The following is a 21,015-nucleotide window of genomic DNA, read 5'->3' as shown; positions in this document are numbered from 1 at the left end:
CCTCCGATTTAATTTATAAACGGGTCCAGGCAATATTTAAACTGGTCATTTGCCCTGTGCCACCGCCTTATTTCCCACTCTGCTTGGAATTCTGGTTGCCATCTATATTTTCCATGGAGTAGTTTCACTAGAGTGAAAATGTTTTATCCTTGAAGGAGTCTAATATTGTAGCTACGCCTACTGTAATAATACTCCATGGTGGAAAATAACTGATTGGCAAACATTTTATTTTATAACGGCATCAGACTAGGGCTAGACATAACTACAATGTAAAAGCAGACGGCGTTCAGATTCACTACACGAACAAACCTTTATTTTGCTTTTTAAGACTCTCAAACCTTAAACGTCCGGTTTTCCGGTATCTAAAAAACTTTGGACCCAACGCACCATCGATCTAAAAATATTTTTGCCGCCTTGATTTCAGCGAGACTAGCAGGCTAGCAGCGCGGTTGTTCTTTCCGGCTTAAGCCTACTTTTTAGTTTTGCTTTTGTTTCTTTGTCAGAATCTCGATTCTCAAAGTTAATTTTGCGTCAAAGTCACGATCTGGCAATTAACCGTTTAAACTTCAAAAACGAAAGCATTATATGGTAATGATACATCTAAGATAACTATATAAAATAATTGTTTATTCAATTTATTAAGTGTTATAATTTTTCTAGCAACAAGTTTTTAAGTTAAGCCTTTGTTAGCCCAAAATTGGGCGGGAACTGAGGACCAAAGACAAAGATCTTGACCAGAACGCGCGTCTTTAGTTAGTCAATAATAAGTGGCGAAGTTCCTGAAGAACTTTTAAAAATTGAACATTTTCAAAGTACAAGGAAGTGTTTTTTTTCTGTTAAAGACATTATTGAACTAAATTACATGTGGATTCACAACAGCTAGATCATTAATATTGTAAGTAAATTTTATTATTTCCACTTTTTAGAATGGGGGTTTTAATTAAAAATATCATTACCTAACAATAATGATAATAAGTGTGACAAGAAAAATGCGTTCTATATTTGTTGATTAGTAAGTTGTTAGTTTGGTGATAAGATTTTCGCAGACATAGATGGGGCTTAAAGATTAGCTTACTGTTGATAAAATCAATTGACAATAAAGCAATAGAGTAGTGGCGGTAGAGAGAGGTGTAGACTATGTATCCCTTCCTCTGGGCACGCTCTTGTAGGCGCCTAAGAGTTTGATGACACAGAAAGGTAGGTTGTTTGCATAGGTAGTACTGCCATTACTCTATCAGGGTTCATTCAAAACTGGAAAACCCGTAAAAATGTGTGGGAAAAAACCTGAAAAACTCAGGGGAATCAAAAGGTTTCTTCATCATCCACAAGTTACTTGGTTTAGTTGCACTTATCTAGCCAAGACTGAACATCAAGGGTAATGCAACCAGAACCTTGAAAGTTAATATTTTCTTTCAATGGATGAATAGAAGTTATAATCCTCTAATGTCACTTGCAACTTTGGCAGTGCATGACATGACTTTCCCAAATGTCATTATGGGGAATCTATTCCGGTTTAGGGGAGCATACTAAAGCATAACCGGGTTTGCCTTAGTACCTGGAAGTCATGGAAAGTTTGGGATTTTGAAAATACGTGTGAAATGTTGGATAAAAGTTGGGGAATTTGAAAATTGTCCTAAAAGTTGGGGAATTTTGTCCTGGTTTCACTAATTTTCTTTTATTGGTTCTAGCATGTTTATAATTTCATCGTACTAGGCCTAGTCGTTTTTAAATTAATTGTTCTAACTGTTCCACGAACAAATAAAAACTGTTCCACGAACAAATAAAAACTGTTCCACGAACAAATAAAAACTGTTCCACGAACAAATAAAAACTGTTCCACGAACAAATAAAAACTGTTCCACGAACAAATAAAAACTGTTCCACGAACAAATAAAAACTGTTCCACGAACAAATAAAAACTGTTCCACGAGCAAATAAAAACTGTTCCACGAGCAAATAAAAACTGTTCCACGAACAAATAAAAACTGTTCCACGAACAAATAAAAACTGTTCCACGAACAAATAAAAACTGTTCAGCGAACATATAAAAACTGTTCCACGAACAAATAAAAACTGTTCCACGAACAATTGAAACTGTTCCACGAACAATTGAAACTGTTCCACGAACAAGTAAAAACTGTTCCACGAACAAGTAAAAACTGTTCCCCGAACGGAACAAATAAAACTGTTCCACAAACAAACAAAACTGTTCCACAAACAAGTAAAACTTTTCAGCAAACAAATAAAACTTTTCTACGAACAAATAAAACTGTTCCACGAACAAATAAAACTGTTCCACGAACAAATAAAAACTGTTCCACGAACAAATAAAAACTGTTCCACGAACAAATAAAAACTGTTCCACGAACAAATAAAAACTGTTCCACGAACAAATAAAAACTGTTCCACGAACAAATAAAAACTGTTCCACGAACAAATAAAAACTGTTCCACGAACAAATAAAAACTGTTCCACGAACAAATAAAAACTGTTCCACGAACAAATAAAAACTGTTCCACGAACAAATAAAAACTGTTCCACGAACAAATAAAAACTTTTCCACGAACAAATAAAAACTGTTCCACGAACAAATAAAAACTGTTCCACGAACAAATAAAAACTGTTCCACGAACAAATAAAAACTGTTCCACGAACAAATAAAAACTGTTCCACGAACAAATAAAAACTGTTCCACGAACAAATAAAAACTGTTCCACGAACAAATAAAAACTGTTCCACGAACAAATAAAAACTGTTCCACGAACAAATAAAAACTGTTCCACGAACAAATAAAAACTGTTCCACGAACAAATAAAAACTGTTCCACGAACAAATAAAAACTGTTCCACGAACAAATAAAAACTGTTCCACGAACAAATAAAAACTGTTCCACGAACAAATAAAAACTGTTCCACGAACAAATAAAAACTGTTCTACAAACAAACAACTAAAACTGGTAAATCTATGAGGAAAAATTACTTGCCAAGGGAAAAGCCTTGAACCTGGAAAGTGAGGGAATTTGGAATAGGGCATGACACTTCCTGCTTCCATATTTGAGGGATGGTTTTGTCCAGTCCCCAACAACTAGTTTTAGCTCTTCTACATTATGACATTGGTAGCTTTTAAGGTCATACCAGAAGGGGTTGATAATAGAAGAAGGATGATCTGATGGTTTCCAGCTCTAAAGGTTTTTTTTTCCTTAAGTGAGCTCTTATTGGCTAGTTCAAACCCACGTGATCTTTGTTTTTTAAACTACAAAAATCAAACGGCTCCTCGTGTCGTTGGCCTCGTTGCGCGCTGGGAGGAAAGTATTCTATTCCTCGACAAGGTTCTGAACGTTTAATCGCGATTAAATTGATTTGTTAATAATTAAAGCTTTGAGATTTATGATAACTACTTAAAATAGTTTAAGATTTTTTGCGCAGAGGTAAATATATTTACTTAATGTTATAATTAGACCTAAATTTTAGCCACCCTAAAGTAACTATTTGAAGTAATGAGTTTTAATTATGATTTAATGTTTTAATTATACCAATTAATTTTTAAAATAGGCTTAAGACGGATTGGTCTGCCTTAGAGTGGAAGCAAAGCCTACCTGGACCAGCTTTGCAGATGATAAACACATTAGAAGAAAAGTTGATTAAAATTAATCAACAGAAACAATTACAACTGGATCTTGTTCAAGCTGATCCAGTAGTTGGCGTTGTAATGAACAGATACAACGCCAACTACTGGATCAGCTTGAACAAGTGGCTCAGAAACTCAAAAAGAAGGTAAGCTTTTCTTTATAATATCCCTTACTTATTGACAGGCCACAGCTGGATTTAGTTTAATAGCAATAGAAATGTATACTTTGTTTACGTTCATTGCCCTATTACGGAAGATGCTAGTTTCCATTTTCCTATTGTTTGTTTATTTTGAAGCTGTTATTACTTTAGAATTATTGAATATGTATGAAATAATAAGGCTATGTAGTTCTTTTATTCGTTGAAACATTGGTTTTAAAGCTTCTATCTCAAACCAATCTACATTTTAGTTTTAAATGGCTTTATATTAGGCCTAAAGCTAATAGGACCTAGAACTTCTAACGGAGTCATGTTGGGTTAAATTCATTATAGAATGACCCTCACAAAGAAGTGTTCAAGGAAAAGGAGAATGCGTTAAGGGAAGAGTTGAAAATTTTAATTTTTACAAGTTTTAAACTTATTTATTTTAATTTTTACAAGTTTTAAGGAAGTCTTAAGTTTAAGTCTTGGGGACACCTCTGTCCTTGGTACCACCATCTCTAACTGCCAGCAGCGGGACGGAACCAATAGTACAACAAGTACCAATCCCATCATCAGAAAGACAGTCCTCAGCAGAACCTCCATCCATAGCAAAAGAAGTCGAGACACCAAGCCAGACCTCCAATCGTCCTATCCGGAACAGACGAGTTCCTACACGGCTAAACCTTTAAACGTCATTGCCTAAATTTAACAATCAAGTGATAACCTGACTCTGAGACAATCAAATTTTGATTCCTTAGAGTAGTACAAATTCAAAATAGTTGATGCCCTTTTAAAAATAACTTTACAATTTGTTTAACAACATTATTACATTAAGTGCACAACCACAGTCCCTTTTAAAAATGTAAAACTAAATTCTTAAAGGCTTTTATGAGTATTATTTTGAACTTTTAAATTCTCGCGTTTAACTTATTATGTACCTCGAACTTAAAATCTAACGGGAGAGTATTGTCATATTCACATGTAAACTTACTATTCCATACAAGATGTAGATGGCGCTAGTCTCACTAATCAAAGGCTAGAGCCTACCTCCCGACGGGAAAACACTCTCGCTCTCTCCTCGGCTCTGGACGGTAACGTAAACGCGTTGCTCCCATCCTGTACTATGTAATAACCAACATTCATTAAATGTAGAATAAATCTTAAGTGTATAATTATCCCGACTAATTATTTACCCCGGATTTGAACACTACAGTATGTCTTCAGACAAGCCAAGAGCGAGAGATGAAAAAGCTTTCTCTACCCATAGTTTATACTTTTGTCGAATATCTGCAGACGCTGATGGGTCAGGTGCTGTTTCTGTCTTGTTTACAATATCCCAAAGACCTCGATCCCTCAAGACCATCTCCATTTCAAACCGCCAATTGACACAATTGGTTGACCTTAGGTTCGTAATCTGTCCCATGAGTGAGGTACTACTGCCGTCCGCCATCTTTGTTTTTGTTTACTACGCACTAATGTTGACCGTACCTTAAGCCACCGCCACCTAGAGTATAAAGGCCCGTTCGCGCGCGGCAAAAAAAAATCAGATTGAGGAAATTGAGTTCGCCAACTTTTCCCAATAGAGGCGCGATTTTTCAACGCTTAGGTCACGTGCCATCTGTGATGTCAGCAGGTGATGTCAGAGAGTTTAAACATCTGACGACGGTTGGAGCAACTGGTTGCCACTTGCCAGTGGCTGGAGATTTTTGTTTTAGTGGTCGACAATTATTTTAAGGTAAGAGTTTGTGATTCTTTTCCAATTTTTAATTAATCTGCACAATATATTGAATACGTAGTAACAATTTTGAAACTTTAAAATATAGTAAACGTTGCTAAATAGTTGATTCCGCAGCTTAGGGCCTAAGCCTTTGCCTTATATCTTTTGAAGTTTTTTAATTGCAATTTTTTTCCAAGTTTGATTGTTATTTTTTCTTTTTTTAGAATTAGTATTTTATTCACACCGTTGAATTATATAAAATAATCTGATGTGCCGTCCGTATTTTTCATAATGGTTATCTGTTCAGTTCCTAATTGTAAACAAACCGATGGAAAGGGGAAGAAGCGTCTTCTTGAAAATGATTTACCCGTAACCTTTCACTCATTTCCTAAAGATGGAGAAAAAAGGGGAAAATGGATCGAAGCTATATTTGGTGATAATGCAATTTATGAAGATATTTTAAAGGTTGAAGGGGAACTAAAAATATGCAGCAAGCATTTCTTGCCAAGTGATTTTAGTGCAGTAACCAGGAAGCGAAGTTTGCTGCCATTCGCTGTACCATTTAAATCACCAGTCAAAAAGGTCAGCCGTGAAAGAGTACCACTCTCCCCTGTTGGGAACGTATTTCAAAGCAATAACCCTGATTTGAGAGACAGTTTAAGAAAAGTACTTTTCCCTGAAGTAAACAATGAAGTTCCTATCCTCTTAAGGTGGTCGCCCATTTCCGCACAGTTTTATTTTTCACACCTTAAAAACCAATAGCCCGTTTCCGCACACTTTTTCATAACCCATTTCCGCACAGTTTGCAAAAATAAAAAATAAATAAACCTTGAACTTATGCTGCCTGCCCATTGGTCCGAAAATAGCCAAAATGTGAGGTTTTATGATTGTAATATTTTCGATGCTATTTAACGATAGATTTATTATTAACGCTCGATTTACTTATATTTTTAACAAAATCACACTTGGTTTAAAGCTTACGTCTATCAATACACTTTTCTATATCGATAGTGATATTGCAATGGTCAAATCACAAGTATAATAGCATGCCCCTATTGTAGCATAAACTAACCTAACCTAACCTAACCGAACCTTATGTATCCAAACCGAACCTAACAAACCAAACCAACCCTAACCAAATCTAACCCCAACGGAACCAAACCTAACCCTAAACTATATCTATAGTGAAATTGCAATGGTCAAATCAAAAGTTTAATAGCATGCCCCTATTGTAGCACAACCAAACCTAACCTAACCCCAAACGAACCGATCCGATCCTAACCTAACCTAACCTAATCAACAAGAAAATAAAAATGTTTTATTTGCAAACGGTGCGGAAATGGGTTATGGTAAAAAATGGTGAACTAAAATTTCAATGTGAAAACTGTGCGGAAATGGGTCATAAAAAGTGTGCGGAATTGGGCTATGATTCTCGAAAAATGTGCGGAAATGGGCATCCTCGCCTCTTAACTAGTCAAGAAAATAACCATGTAATAAGTCAAGCAAATGCACCCCAACATGTTCAAGAAAACCAGTTCGTGATATTTGAAGAATCTGTGATAAATCAAGTCAAAAAAATTGTGGTTGATCATGAAGCCGCAGCTAATGAAGAATCTCAAAAGATTAACTGTAACGCCCAACATGTTCAAGAAAACCAATTCGTGATATTTGAAGAATCTGTGATAAATCCAGTCAAGAAAATTGTGGTTGATCATGAAGCTGCAGCTAATGAAGAATCTCAAAAGATTAACTGTAACAAAAGCTTAAGGTGCACAAGAAATGCATCAACACAAGCTTCTCCACCATCTAGAAAAAGTTCCTATCGCGAATCAACTCGTAAGTTAGGTAGACTGAACTATAAATTGAAAAAGCAAGTTGAGGGGTTAAAAATGAAAGTTAATCAACTTAGAAAAGCCATCCAGAATCACAGTAAAGAAGCGAAGCAGAAGGAAGTGGTTCAATTGAGAAAAATAATGGATGACACTTTGAGTAAAGATCTATCTGCACTCTTTCTAATGGAACAAATAATGGGTTTTGGGAAAAAGTGTCTTACTTATGAAATCTCCACCCTTAAAATCTGTTGTTTAATTTATAAGACATCCGCAGCGGCTTACAATTTTCTTAGAGAGCTAGGCATTTTACACCTTCCCCATAGAACAACATTAAAGAGATTCCTAGGACATGCTAATGGTGAAGATGGTATTACACCTCTCATTAAAGATCGGTTAAAATGTGAATTTCGAAAGTTGAAACATGAAAATGAAAGATTAGGATCTCTGATGTTCGACGAGATGGCTCTGAAAGCTAAACTGCAGTATGATAAAAATGTGGATAGATTTTATGGGGCAACAACGCTTAGCCAGAATGAAGGTATAGGAGATGATTTAGCGACCCACTTATTGTGTTTTGTCTTTCAAGGGTTGTCAACCCATTTTAGACTTCCAGTAGGCTATTTTTTCACAGCTAAATTAACAGCTATTCAACTTCACCAACTAATATTAGATGTAATTTCTGCAGTTGAAGAGTCAGGCTTTTTGGTTATTAGACTTGTTGCGGATAATGCAAAAATAAACACTGCAGCCTTTAAAATATTTGGTGCTGGTCAACTACAACACCAAGTTACTCACCCAATTGACTCCTCTAGAATGCTCTTTATTTCTTTCGACCAAAGCCATTTGATAAAAAATTTAAGAAACCAGTTTTTTGTCACGGGTCTTTGTTTATATTGGACTTTTAATTGATTCAAAGTATGTTAAAAAATTGTATGACCTTCAAAAAGGTCAAATTGTCAAGCCGGTAAGATTTTTAAGCAGGAAACATCTCTATCCAACAAGTTTTGAAAAAATGAATGTACTTCGGGCTATTCAAATTTTTTCATACCCTGTAACCGCTGCTTTAAAAACCTTTGTACGATTAAATATGTGTGATGAGGAAGACAAAGAGCACATACAAGCAACAGTATTTTTCATGGAAATGGTTCGTAAATGGTTCGAAATCCACGATGTCCATAATAAAACTTATGCCATCCATCTAAGAGTGCCAAATAAGTTGCCGTTTACAGAGATAAGCGACGAAAGACTTGATTGGCTTGAAGAAGAATTCCTTCCTTTTATTGCCATGATTCAGGAAAATGCAACAAACTCAAGCGACTGCTTCACCAAAGAAACTTTTGAAGCCATACAAACTACCTCAAGATCCACTGTTGGAGTCGTACGATATTTGTTAAACAGTGGGTTTCACTACATTTTCACCAGAAAACTTTCAAGCGATGGGGTTGAGGAAACGTATTGTCATTTAAGGCGCTCTGGTGGATATAACGACCAAATGGATGTTCGGTCATGCTCTTTAAGCCTCTAACATCACCTGCGAATTGGAATTTTGAAAGCCACTGGGTACTCTAACTGCAGCCGTGCCTCTACATCTAAAGCAGTTGTGGATCATGAAGGCGATACTACTCAAATTGCAACAAATGTCTCAGACAATAGTACAGATCTCAACTTGCCTAGTCATTTGAATATGATATTAAACAGAATGGAGAACTTAACCATTTCGGATAACTCACATGTTACTATTAGAAATCTATCAATTGCGATGATTGGAGGTTATCTAGTAAAAATTGCTGATGAAACAACTAATTGTTTAGATTGCATTGAAAAACTATTTCAACCTACTTCCAATGCACCACATTTAGTTCTAATTAGAGAACAAGATCGTGGTGGTTTGAATTCGCCTTCGCGATTATTACTAGCGTCGCTAGCGCTCGTAACAGATTTTGTACAAGGGTCTTTACATTTATTTCCACGGAACAAACCTCTTCAAAATTATATGCAAGCAATTTTACCACATTTTAGAAAGCCCTTCGAATGTCATTGCGGCAATACAGAATTATCAAAAAAACTACTTGAAAAATATTTGAGACCTCTTTTTACAAACTATGCTAACGATGCAACTGATAGAGTGGGAAGTTACAAGAAACTTAATAAAAAGCCTTTATCGCGAAAGGTACTAAAAGTTTAGAAAATATACCTGTTAAAGTACAAATCGAAATAACTTATGTAATTAATGTTTCAAATAAACTTTCTAAGTTCAATAACAACGCACTATTGCTTTTGCATAAATAGGAATATTACATATCAATTTAATTAGGTAAATACACAATTAATTCACCTTTAAATTATTTTTCGTTGAAATAGATAAAAATCTGTAAATTGCATACAATATGAAATAACTCTTTAGTCAATATTGGATATCTAGTCAAGATCAATTTCAATAGTGAGAACAAGACCACGAAAAGCTTTGAAAAATCGCGCCCGCTATTGAGGAAAAACGACAATCCTATACAAGCCAAAGTCCCCCCTAGTTTTAGAGGCGCGCACGGGCCTTTATACTCTAGGTGGCGGTGCTTAAGCCTTTGCCTTCCAACGTTATTGCGTTTTTAAAGTCGTACATTGGTAACCACGCTATGCTACCACATTGTTGGATGATCGAGTTAACGCAATAAAACAATGGCTTAGTTAATTAAATTAATGCAAAAACGTTTATTAGGAACAACAATAATACTGTTAAGAAAGACTGTATTGTACATCACCGTTAGGGTTACCGGTACACACGCGAGTGAGACTGGGTGAGATAAAATACAGGCATGACAATGTGACGTCATTAATTTTGACGTATAAAACTCCCCCTATGGGTAGTGACCCTTTGACCTATGTTAAAGTTTAGGCTATATTCTAACAAAAACGTATACTTACAATCCGCGACCTTGGCTCAAATACCTAAGCAGTCGACAGGGTCACGGGGTTGAACTTTGTTTATTTTACGGTAATATAAGTGCCCCCAAGCGTATAACCACGGCGAACTAAATTGGTTAAAAAAATATTCTCGCTACGCGACACGCATGGGCCTAGTTCATCTCGGAGGCTCCACTCTAACCCAACTCAAATATGGAATAAGTTACCTTTCGAACATCATTATTTCGATTGCTTCCATTCCTGGTCTCACCCTAAACATTGATAACGTTCAAAGGGCAGAACATACAAGATGTCATAATCCGGTGAACAGCGTTAAAATTCTTAACATATTGAAGGGATTATAGTACATAAATCCCATTGATTTGAAATCCGTCACTCCTCAAATTTCAAAAATACTTTGGCACATTTCGGCAGAATGGGATTGCCATTCAATGGGAGTTCGGCTGAATGGGATTTCCATCCAATGAGAATTCTGCTAAATAGGATTACAGAAACGAAGGCAAGAGTAGAATATATTATTTTTGCCTTATAGAGATGGCAGATTTCATAGTGAAAACCTGTTGAATATAATTCGATTTGCCCTATAAATCGCGCATGTATACGACAGAAAGTTAATCGAAAATATTAGTGTTCACTCTTATTAGTGTTTCACTTTATTGTTAATTCTGTTTGCCTTAAATAATAATCCTGTTAAGGGAAGAGTGAAGTGGAAAATCAAGTGAGTTTTTATCGATTCTTCCACCAATTATAAGACCATTCTGCATAGTGAAACATACAGAAAATATCTCAGAATGATTTTAAAATTCAAATTAGGCTCAGATTTTATGGATAATTTGAGATAAGGACCTCCGACCAATCGCGTAACGCCCTGCCTTTTTGTTAATAAAATTCTCGTGGCACGCTCCATGCCGAATAAAAAAAGCGCGAGATTGGATTAAAGTTATACTCGCGATGTGACAATCGTGGCGCGAGATGTAGAGTGCGCAAAAGAAATTTTGTTAAGAGAAAGGCAGGGCGTTACGCGATTGGTCAGAGGTCCTTATTTCAAATTATCCATAAAATCTGTACCTAATTTGAATTTTAAAATCATTCGGAGACTATATTTCCTGGATGTTTCAGTATGCAGAATGGTCTTTTAATTAGTAGAAGAATCGATAAAAAATCACTTGATTTTCCTCTTCGCCCTCCCTTTAAAGAGCTATGCGTTTCTTACTAGTCTTTTTAATGGATACAGTTACGAGTTGGTATTGTCGAAAGAACGAAGTTTCGGATTCAAGAAACGCGGCAAATGGTTCGGAGTCGTAGGAATGCTTCAAAGAAAAGTATTTTACACATCTCACTTACACACAAACCCCAAACCAAGAAGCGATATCTAGTTTACTAGGGAGATACCAAAGAATTCGCGCACCATAGTCTCAGTCCCCCTTTCAAAATACAAGGGGGGACGTTAAAGAAGGCCGGGATATTTCGCCTCTCCGCAGTCGGAAAATACGTAATTTTCGTCATTCGCGTCGCGCTGACGTGAGTTTTCAAGAACCAATGAGATGCTGGTTGTAATTTAGAGGCGGGGATTAACTCCGTATCTACATTTAGAATGGAGATAAAGCTGGAAATGTGGCGAATTTATATCTTCTCCCTAATAAACTAGATATCTCTTCTTGCCCAAACCTTTTTACCTCTCCGAGTGACGTATGTCACGGAGAGGTTCTGTAACGACCGTGTGTGTCTGTCTGTCTGTCTGTCTGTTGTTACACCCACGTGACCGCGTTCGCAGTTTCCAAATCGGAGCAAACGTGTTCGCCATTTCCGAACTGCTTTCACAGTCACGGAAATGGCTCCTCTACTTGAGTTCTCACACCACCATCTTCTAGTCTTTGTCCATCCCACACGGACACCAGTCTGTACTTACTGGCTTCTAATCACCACCATCTTTTGATCTTCATCCATCCCACATGGACACCAGTCTGTACATACTGGCTTCTAATCACCACCATCTTCTGGTCTTCGTCCATCCCACTTGGACACCAGTCTGTACATTCTGGCTTCTAAACACCACCATCTACTGGTCTTCCGTCTATTCCACATAGACACCAATCTGTCTCATTGGCTTCTACTCCATTATCATCGTTTGGTTTTAGGATATACGCGGCGATCAGCTAGGGTTACGAGAAACGTCTAGCCTCCCTAAGGTGGGATCGCCACCAAAGGTTTTCGCAATTGCGCTTTTTCCTTACTATTATAATGGAAACGAATCGTATATATACCCCAAATTTGAAAAAAGCGGGCAAGAGGGGTACCCTTCACTTTAAACGTCAATATTAGCAAAGTTTGAGATGATAATAGGTATAACTTTATTTTAAACGATTTAACTATTATTAATGTTAATTATTGAAGATTAAAATAATTAAAAATAATTATATTTATTTAAATATTAAAGATAATCTTGTTTCTCAACTCAAAATTAATACGGAAAGAGTTAAAAAGCAGTCTATGTTTTTGTCTGTGTGTGTCCGTCCATTGTTACACTAGTGCGTCGCGTTAGCAGTTAGCCTTGTGTTAAGAAATCATACAGAACCTTAATATTCCCTTTTTCCATAATATAAAGTGAATATGTGGAAGTATTTTTCGTAATTATGATGCATTTAGTACTTTTGTAGCTTTAAAGCTCTGTTTCATTTTGATATTCCAATGTTTTTTTTAATATTGTTATTTGAAATGGCTGTTTATATATAACTTAAGCTATACTACATCTGTATATAGAATAATCCTTGGTTTAGTGATTTCATCATGAAGAAAACTAAGACTTAGACTCCGGCGGGTATATTAAGCATCATCCGCAATAGGCTTAGTGAAACAAAGAATAAATAATTGAGGCCTGAGGTGTAGTAAACTTTGGGCGTTGATTTTCGTGTCTGAAATGAAGAGACATCAACGGTTCAGAGTGAGCCGAAAGTTAAATACACTATTAAATAATCAGGTTAAGATTTTATAATAGAAGAAAAGATCATGGTGGCAATTAGAATAGTAAAGGGCTGATGGTAAACGGGTAGTAGCTACAGACGTTTTATTCTCTTTATGGTGCGCATTGACTATTAGTGCGTCTAGCTACAATTTAGCTTTGGTGTTATTTAACGTTGACATTCATGTTGGCAAACTAAGAATATTGTTGAGGTGAGACGAGACGATAGTGTTTACACTGCAAACCAGTTGTGAATGTAGCTATCAGAATATACGGCAAACAGCTGAAGCGTAGACTTCATTTCCTGATCTTTTCCCCATTGACTGATTTCCATGTGTCCAAGATTTATCCTTATTGGATGTAAAATGTCGTCTGCTTTACTGTATTATTCGCTATGCTTGGAATACTGCTTCAATATTTCGTAAATTTTTCTTCAAAAAAGAGAAATAATTCCATATCTAGGTAAATAAGTTTGTAGTAGTAGACCTCTTGACTCGGAGAGGTAATATTTTGGTTTTCCCAACTTGTTTTTATTATGTACAAGTTGTCACTGTCTCTCACATTTTACATTATTTATGGAAAGTTATATTTCACCACACATTTTCTTAAAATGATTTAACCTTCCTGTATAGTTATTCCAAATTCTCAAAGGTTATTTTACGCAGTGGCGCCGCCAGGGGGCAGGCTGGGTAGGCTCCAGCCTACCCGTAAATTTCAGAGGGGCCCCGATATGAGGTAACCATAATACTACAATACCATGTATACAATATTTTGACCTACCAGGCAATTTACGTTAGACAAAGTTTCATAAGTATGATGACCCTTTTAGCGAAAAATCCGTTATTCCTTTTTACCTCTGTTGCTATGACCCGCCTCTTCTTTCATACTCCCCCTTCCCGGGAAGGGGGTCCGGGACTTTGACGCGCGCCCAGATTACTCTGTTCTCCATTCCTACTTCTAAATCTGATATAATAATATAAATTGTCTATTGTCTGATAATACTGAACTTTAATACATTATGATACAATATGATAAAAATAGTTGTAAATTTAATATTATCGACGCTGTGGAACTAAATTTTTCTCTTGAAATGAGGAGGGGCTTTCATTCTGTTAAAAAAAAACATACCATAATGGCGCTGGGGGCGGAGTTAAGCCCGAATTGCCAAGTCCCTATTTTCTACTTTTTAAGCGAGTTATGGCTAGCGATAACTATCGCAATGCTGATTCCGAGTCACTTTTTTTCAAATTAAGTTACTTAAAGTCACTTTTACGAAAATTAGCTACTATTTCAATTGCCCAGCTGGAATACTCGGGCTCTCTCTCGCAACCTGTTTTCCTAGAAATTTGCGGGTACTCGCGAGTGTTCCAAAAGGCTAGTGACACTACTTGACGAGTCCATTTTCCCCTTACGCGAGTCTTCTTATCTTTGAACTAGGGCTAGTCTAATTTTCGTCATTCTAGTCCATTTCTTCAGTAACATAGGCCACTCGATCGTTTAGCATTAGTTACTATTTTTTTGTAATTAAAAGATTATTTTCAAAGTGCATTCGGTTAAAGTTGTTGGACTCGCATAGGACTCGATCAAAATTTTTTTACTCTTTTGAGGACTCGCGACTTAAAAATTAGGACTCGCACACACCCCTACAGGGTTCGTACACTACCTGGAAATCCTGGCAAACCTGGAAAAGTCAGGGAAATTGAAAAAGGGCCTAATTGGTCAGGGAAATTGATAATGGACTTGAAAAGTCAGGGAAAAATATATTAGAGGGAAACTCTGGATAACAGTATCAGGGTGACCAGAAAATGTGTTGTCTGAGATTTGACCAGATCGAGCCCCTAATTCGGGGGAGCGAGCTCTGGTTATTTTTGATTTACTTAGTTAAAGTTAAATTTAAACGAAATAGTTGACTTATTTTTATAACAATAACAACTCGTTCAAAAATGATTCTAGTGATTTTAGATGGGTTTTCATATATGTTCGCCATGTACGTTATTGCAAAAGGTCAGGGAAATTTGTGAAATTTAGCCAGGGAAAACCTGCTGGAAAAGTCATGGAATTTCATTCCAAACATTTTGTACGAACCCTGTAACCACCTATGCTGAAAGAAAGACTAGAATTTGGACATTAATGTACGTTAATGATTTTTGTTTTTTAATTAATATATGATGATTTAAAATTTATTTATGTCTGGCCATTTCATCAGTTTCCCTTAAAAATTCATGGTTCGTATGGAGCCTAAATAAGTCAGGGATTTGGAAAATAGGGACTTGGCAGTACAAACGTCATGCAACGTCAGGCTACCTTCCATCAGTGCTAAAAACATACCAGGAGGAGGGGCTTATATACCTTTCATTCTGTTAAAAAAAATACCATAATGGCGCTGGGGGCGGAGTTAAGCCCGAATTGCCAAGTCCCTATTGGGGGATCATATAACTTAATATTTTTTGGTCAGGGATTTTCAATATAAAAGTTTCGTCCAAACCCTGTAAGGTGATTACGTTGCTTAAATAATAAATTTAATTTTTCTTTAAAGCATTTACGACAAAAACCGCCACATGGTTTCTATCGATAGTGGACTCATCGAAAAAGACAAGGTGGTTTTTGATAGTGGTTATGTCAAACCAATTTATGACAATGATCCGTCGTTTGAAGGTAATATTACAACTATCCAAAGCGTAAGTTCGTAAGATATGTTCACTACTAGTTTGTCACTGGTTGCAAAGTAGAGCTTGTCATGAAGTGAATGAGGTAGGTCGTAGATTCAGGGTGAAGCGATATACGCCTGGTCAGGCGCTGTGAAAGGCTTAATACAGGAGAAAATGGACTGCAAAATTAACTACGATTGTAGGACTTCAATTCTTGCTTCCGTCGTTCTTGAGCCTCGAGTCTCTAGCATTACGAACTTGTATAGGAAGTGTCATACTTACGGAACATATCTTATAAACTTACGATAGTATATACACTCGCTTGTTTTCATTTACATTAATTGAATCGATGATTGCGTAATAAGCTTTGTAGATGAGTTGCTTTAAACGCGGGACGCGTATAGTAGCGCCCCTCCCCCGCTAATAGGATGACTTAGTTTATAGACACTCCCCAAGTTGCGTTAATTGCCAAACTGAATTTATTGCTAATTGATCATACTTCCTCTAATTGATAATAATTTACCATAGGTGGAATTCCGACGCTGGACCTCGGTCCAATTGTGGAGTGGTTTTTAACCTCGTATGATGGAGGAGAAAATACCATCATTGGGATTACAAGTTGTAAGTATTTGAACGTCATTTTTCCTTTCAGGCAGATATAATACTATTACAGTTACTGTAGGAGTGTATTGTTAATATATTTTTGCAGTGCTGTTTTGCAGTCGTCGAGGGTTTGTTGGGTTTTGAGTTGGTAGGATTGATTGTTCCAGAGCGTTCATTATGCCTCGGAATTGAACGCTTTTATCTCTGAGATTGGAGTTGAAAGCTTCCTTTGTAAAGTTCGGTAGTGTTTCCTCTTGTCCTTTCAATATTGTTGTTGTTTTCGGTGAACCATTCAAGAGTTGCTTGGGGGGACAGTGTATATTTTATTTTATACATGAACAACATTAAGTCGAAATAGTATTCGTATAACGGGAAGCCGATATTGGCCGTTGGTTTCGCGTCCGTGGCCGAAGAGTATTTGCTTGTTTTGGTTATGAATTTGTAACGACATTTTATTTATCTAACTAGAAATTCATTATACCTTTAAATTTATTTCACTATCCCTTTAAAATACTTATTTTCTCAGATCATCCACAGCTTATTTTAAATAAATTCCCCTTTGACCCCTTTCTATGAAAGCCTTAACGCTGGTCGTGGGTCGTAATAGAAAGGTCATATACCCTTAGCTAGCATTCTTTAGGCCAAGGCCAAGAGAATAGCGATGCTACCTCAAAATTACAATCCGTGAAGTTACACCCCTATTTTTATCTACTGGTATAAAGCGTCTCCATAGAAACCCATGCCTTCTTACAAATATATAAGTCATTGAGAGTTACCAAGTATATTGTTGTAAATAGTTTAAATATTGTATATACTCAAAATACCGAACAAAGTGTACATAGAATTCTTTAATAAGCGCGAAGAAGAGTTTCACCCGCGGTACCCGATGTACGAAACAAACGGTCAAGGACCCTAACACCTGCGCGAGTGGGACAAAACGCAGATCCCCAGAAATACCCAAACGGGACGATGAAGGAAGGACTGACGTCAAATAACCATTGACGTCATATGCAAAGACCACAGAAAGCGAGTCGATGATTCGCCAACAAGGTCAAGAGGAAAAGTATAAAAGCTCAGGCCTTCAATAGACCAGTAATAAAATGATATCGGCCAGTTCCAGCCTAAGGCTCTGCCCAAAGATGACCAGACTCCATTCCTCGCGGCCAATATAGTTCGCGCCTAAATTAACGTTAGAACTCTAACCCGATCCCGAACCAGTGTTGCCAATGTGCGGGAAATTTCCCGTTTTGCGGGATTTTTCGATGGTATTTTGGCTTTGGCGGGAAAAAGGTAGTTTTTTAATAAATCAATCGATTTGGCGGGAATTTCAATGACCGTGGGGTTTTGATCATATTTTTTTTAAACATTTGGTAATATTTTAATCTTTTGGCTTGGCGCATCCGATTTTTACCAACGACCAGAAATGTTTCCTTCATAGTTTTGGTCCTCCAAATGGGACCTTTCTTATAGTTTAGTATTTAGCGCTTCTCAGGCAACACCTTCGCAATGCTTACTTAAATTGTAGTGCGGCTGAAAACGTAAAACTTACGTCAATTTTGCTCTAAAAGGGGTTGCGGGAAATAATGACCGTCGGCGGGAAATTTTGGCTCGTCAGGCGGGAAATTGACAGTTTGAACATTGGCAACACTGTCCCGAACTTTAATCGCGGATCCTGGAATCAATGCCGAACCGAACTTAATTGCGGACCCAAAAAGAACTTTACCGCTGGAGCTAAAACTTTGGACCACCACTAATGCCGGACTTCTAAAACAAAGACCGGACCGATATAATCTTGGACGCCGTCAACATCGTCTAAAACCCCTGCCTGATGGAAACCACCCCAGCTTTATCATCTGTTCGTTCGTCCCTTGGGACCGTGCCTCGCGAAATCGCCGTCTAATAAGACTTTCCGCACTTCGCGTTATGGACACCAAAACTCACGTATCGTTATATTTTAATTACTGTTTATCTTACTTTATTTATGCAATGTATAGTTTTAGTTTAATTCTTATGATTAGTGTTTATGATTCATTATTTTAGGTTAGATTAAAAAGCCAAAGGTCATGACCAGTTAGAATTTATTAGCTTAACTTAAGTATTTGTTAAATGATTAAATCATGGTAACTCTCAAGACCGCCTTTTTATTATTTCCCCACAAATCCCCTAGACATAACTGACCATTCTTAAAATTAACGCTATAAGCCTATAGATGAAAATAGGTAACCGAACCGGACCAACCATTTATTTCATTCACCTTTGTAGCTAGCTATACTTCTTGGCTTAAAGATATGATGAACCGCATTGGTTTTAGTATCTACCCTTTATTATTATTATTATTGTTGATGAGGAGGGTACGCGCCCTAGCACCGATGCCAAAGGCATATTGTGCATCCTCGTAATCAGGCCTTGAATAGGCCTGTAGCTGCAGCGTAGCGAAGAATTCGCTCCACCGTGAGAGAGGAGACCCTCGAGGGTTCCAGGGTGTGTGAATCAAAATATTCTAATCTAAGCGAGGCGAAGTAGTCGCACTCGCAAAGTACGTGGGCGGATGTTTCTTCCATCTCCTGACACGACCTACAGAGAGGGTCGTCGGCAAAACCCATCAGATGGAGGTGCCTATTAAGCCGGCAATGCCCGGTCAAAAGACCGGTGGCCAGCCTAATATCCCATCTGCCGAGCGAAATTAGGTCCCTAGCACGAGACCTGCAGGGACCATCGACAAACAACTTTGTCTGTCTCTGGCCCTCCATGCTGTGCCAGAGCTGATTTTGTATGACAGTCAACCTGTCATGCAGACACCGTTTGACGTGCCTGTAAGGGATGGGGACGGCCGGCTCCGGCCCCAAGAGCTTGGCCTCCGCACCCCTTTTCGCAAATCTATCGGCTTGCTCATTGCCATAATAACCGCTATGCCCTGGCACCCAGTACAGCAGAACCCTGTTGCAGGATGCCAGTCGCGCTAGCAGGTCGAGGCAGCTACGCACCAGTTGAGAAGAAATCTGACACTGGTTCAGAGCGTTCAGGGCAGCCTGACTGTCAGAATAAATTCTCACAGTCCGTCCGGTATACCCTTTGTTAATACAGTAATCTGCGCAATAACAGATCGCGGCAATTTCAGCCTGGAACACACTAGCGAAGGTGCCCAGGCAAGCAGAAAAGCCGACCCTTGTGGTTTGACAGTAATAGCCGGCGCCAGCGCCGGAATCAGTCTTGGAGCCATCGGTGAACCAAATGGTTTCACCCCCAGTGCCAAGAGGCAGCAGGTTAGTCCACTCTGCCCGACTGGGGAAGTGGATACCCTTTAACTAGAAACTGTTAGCGCTACAAACTGGGGGTCCTTTGCCGGGATCCTTTTTGATTAGTATTATTGAAACAGAGAATGAAGAATTTAGGAACGCAAAAAGTAAATTACGTATGAATCTACCTTAGAATTAATTAATCTCGATATTTCCTGGTTACCCACTGATATAACTTAAGGGTTGTTTTGTTTATTATTAGTTTGTTTGTTAAATGAGTTATTCAGTAGTTTTTCCAGGTTTTAGAAGTAGAATATTTTTTTTAAGGTTAGTTAGTATTTAATTCTTTAAACGACGTCCAAATTTTAGTTAATATTATTTAATTTGATAACTTCGTATCCAAAATTTTAGTTAGTCTTTGTTTGCAAACTATTTCTGATACCATAATTCGTTGATAACTGAAAGTACTATATGAGTAGGGAAAACCCCTATAGTAGATTTGATTTATTAGATTCCATTAATTGTAGGCAATCACGCAACGATCGTTACTTAAATAGAAATTTAAACATGCCTCTCGTAAACCATAGCAACCCTCCTTCACGAAGCACTTCCCCAGCTAGGAATACTCCGTTAATTCCCGTGGTTAATCCCCCAAATACTCCGTTAATTCCAGTTGTTAATCCCCCAAATACTAGTGCGGTAGCAACCGGAAGTAACCCACCTCCAGGTAGTCAAAATCCGCCATTGTCTACTGTAATTATACCCACCAATAGTCAGGTGCCTTCGACTGGTGCTACGAACACTGTTCCGAACACCACGAGTATGCCTAATGACGTGTTAACACTCATTATGGCAAAATTAACGCAGCAAGCCGCCGAACAAAAGAGGCTAGGAGACTTAGTAACCCAATTGTTAGCTTCCCAAAATTCGAACGCTGTTCCTCCGCTAACAATTCCTGTTATTACCGCGCCCCAACAACCAGTGTTACCACCTTCTTCTAGTGTTAGTGTACCCTTGCCAAATGCGCCCAGCGTTTCTTCTGTAGTTAACGCACCCTTGCCAATAGTGCCAAACGCTAACGCCCAAACAGGTACCTCTAGTATTGCTTCGCACCCTAGCGCTCCGCTTAGTACCAATAGTGCGCTACCTATTATTAATCCTGTGCAACCTGCGTTACCCCTGGCCCAAGGTCAAGTTATTAATCCCTCAATTAGCTCTCACCAATTATCCGTAGAAGCTGTACCCTTCGTATACTCAGCTCCCATGCCAACCCTTTCATATTCAGGGAACCCAACAGATTCAGGTCCCAAAGATTTTTTAAAAAGGGCCAAACA

The 21,015-nt window shown here is 37.8% G+C and overlaps 1 protein-coding gene and 1 long non-coding RNA gene across 7 annotated transcripts; one reads left to right on the top strand and one right to left on the bottom strand.

Moving 5' to 3' along the window:
• The first annotated feature begins 324 nt into the window (after positions 1 to 324).
• On the top strand, positions 325 to 18,576 carry LOC149668181 (DNA (cytosine-5)-methyltransferase PliMCI-like). Of its 6 annotated transcripts, XM_089841090.1 has the most exons (7): positions 325 to 588; positions 661 to 895; positions 11,470 to 11,557; positions 13,827 to 13,929; positions 15,731 to 15,849; positions 16,371 to 16,463; positions 16,552 to 18,576. In XM_089841090.1, the coding sequence occupies exons 3-7, from the start codon at positions 11,524 to 11,526 to the stop codon at positions 16,587 to 16,589; spliced, it is 387 nt and encodes a 128-aa protein (XP_089697216.1). In that variant the 5' UTR covers positions 325 to 588; positions 661 to 895; positions 11,470 to 11,523; the 3' UTR covers positions 16,590 to 18,576. The 6 variants fall into 6 exon arrangements, with proteins under 6 accessions (XP_089697216.1, XP_089697212.1, XP_089697211.1 ...); XM_089841086.1 differs by lacking the exons at positions 325 to 588; positions 661 to 895 and adding an exon at positions 4,968 to 5,075 and having other exon boundaries at positions 13,860 to 13,929; XM_089841085.1 differs by lacking the exons at positions 325 to 588; positions 661 to 895 and adding an exon at positions 4,968 to 5,075.
• Positions 4,157 to 5,100, bottom strand: LOC149668182 (uncharacterized). The gene is made up of 2 exons (XR_016367990.1): positions 4,961 to 5,100; positions 4,157 to 4,888 (listed from the first exon to the last, which is right to left on the bottom strand). It is a non-coding gene; the product is annotated as an uncharacterized LOC149668182 (long non-coding RNA).
• Positions 18,577 to 21,015: the final 2,439 nt, after the last annotated feature.

Source organism: Phalangium opilio, unplaced genomic scaffold (assembly GCF_054372755.1).
Source record: "Phalangium opilio isolate 3A_F unplaced genomic scaffold, DU_Popi_V2 ptg000056l_1, whole genome shotgun sequence".
In the NCBI taxonomy this organism is placed as follows: domain Eukaryota; kingdom Metazoa; phylum Arthropoda; class Arachnida; order Opiliones; family Phalangiidae; genus Phalangium; species Phalangium opilio.
Note: the sequence above shows the minus strand (reverse complement) of the source record. Positions and strands in the feature narration are given on the sequence as shown.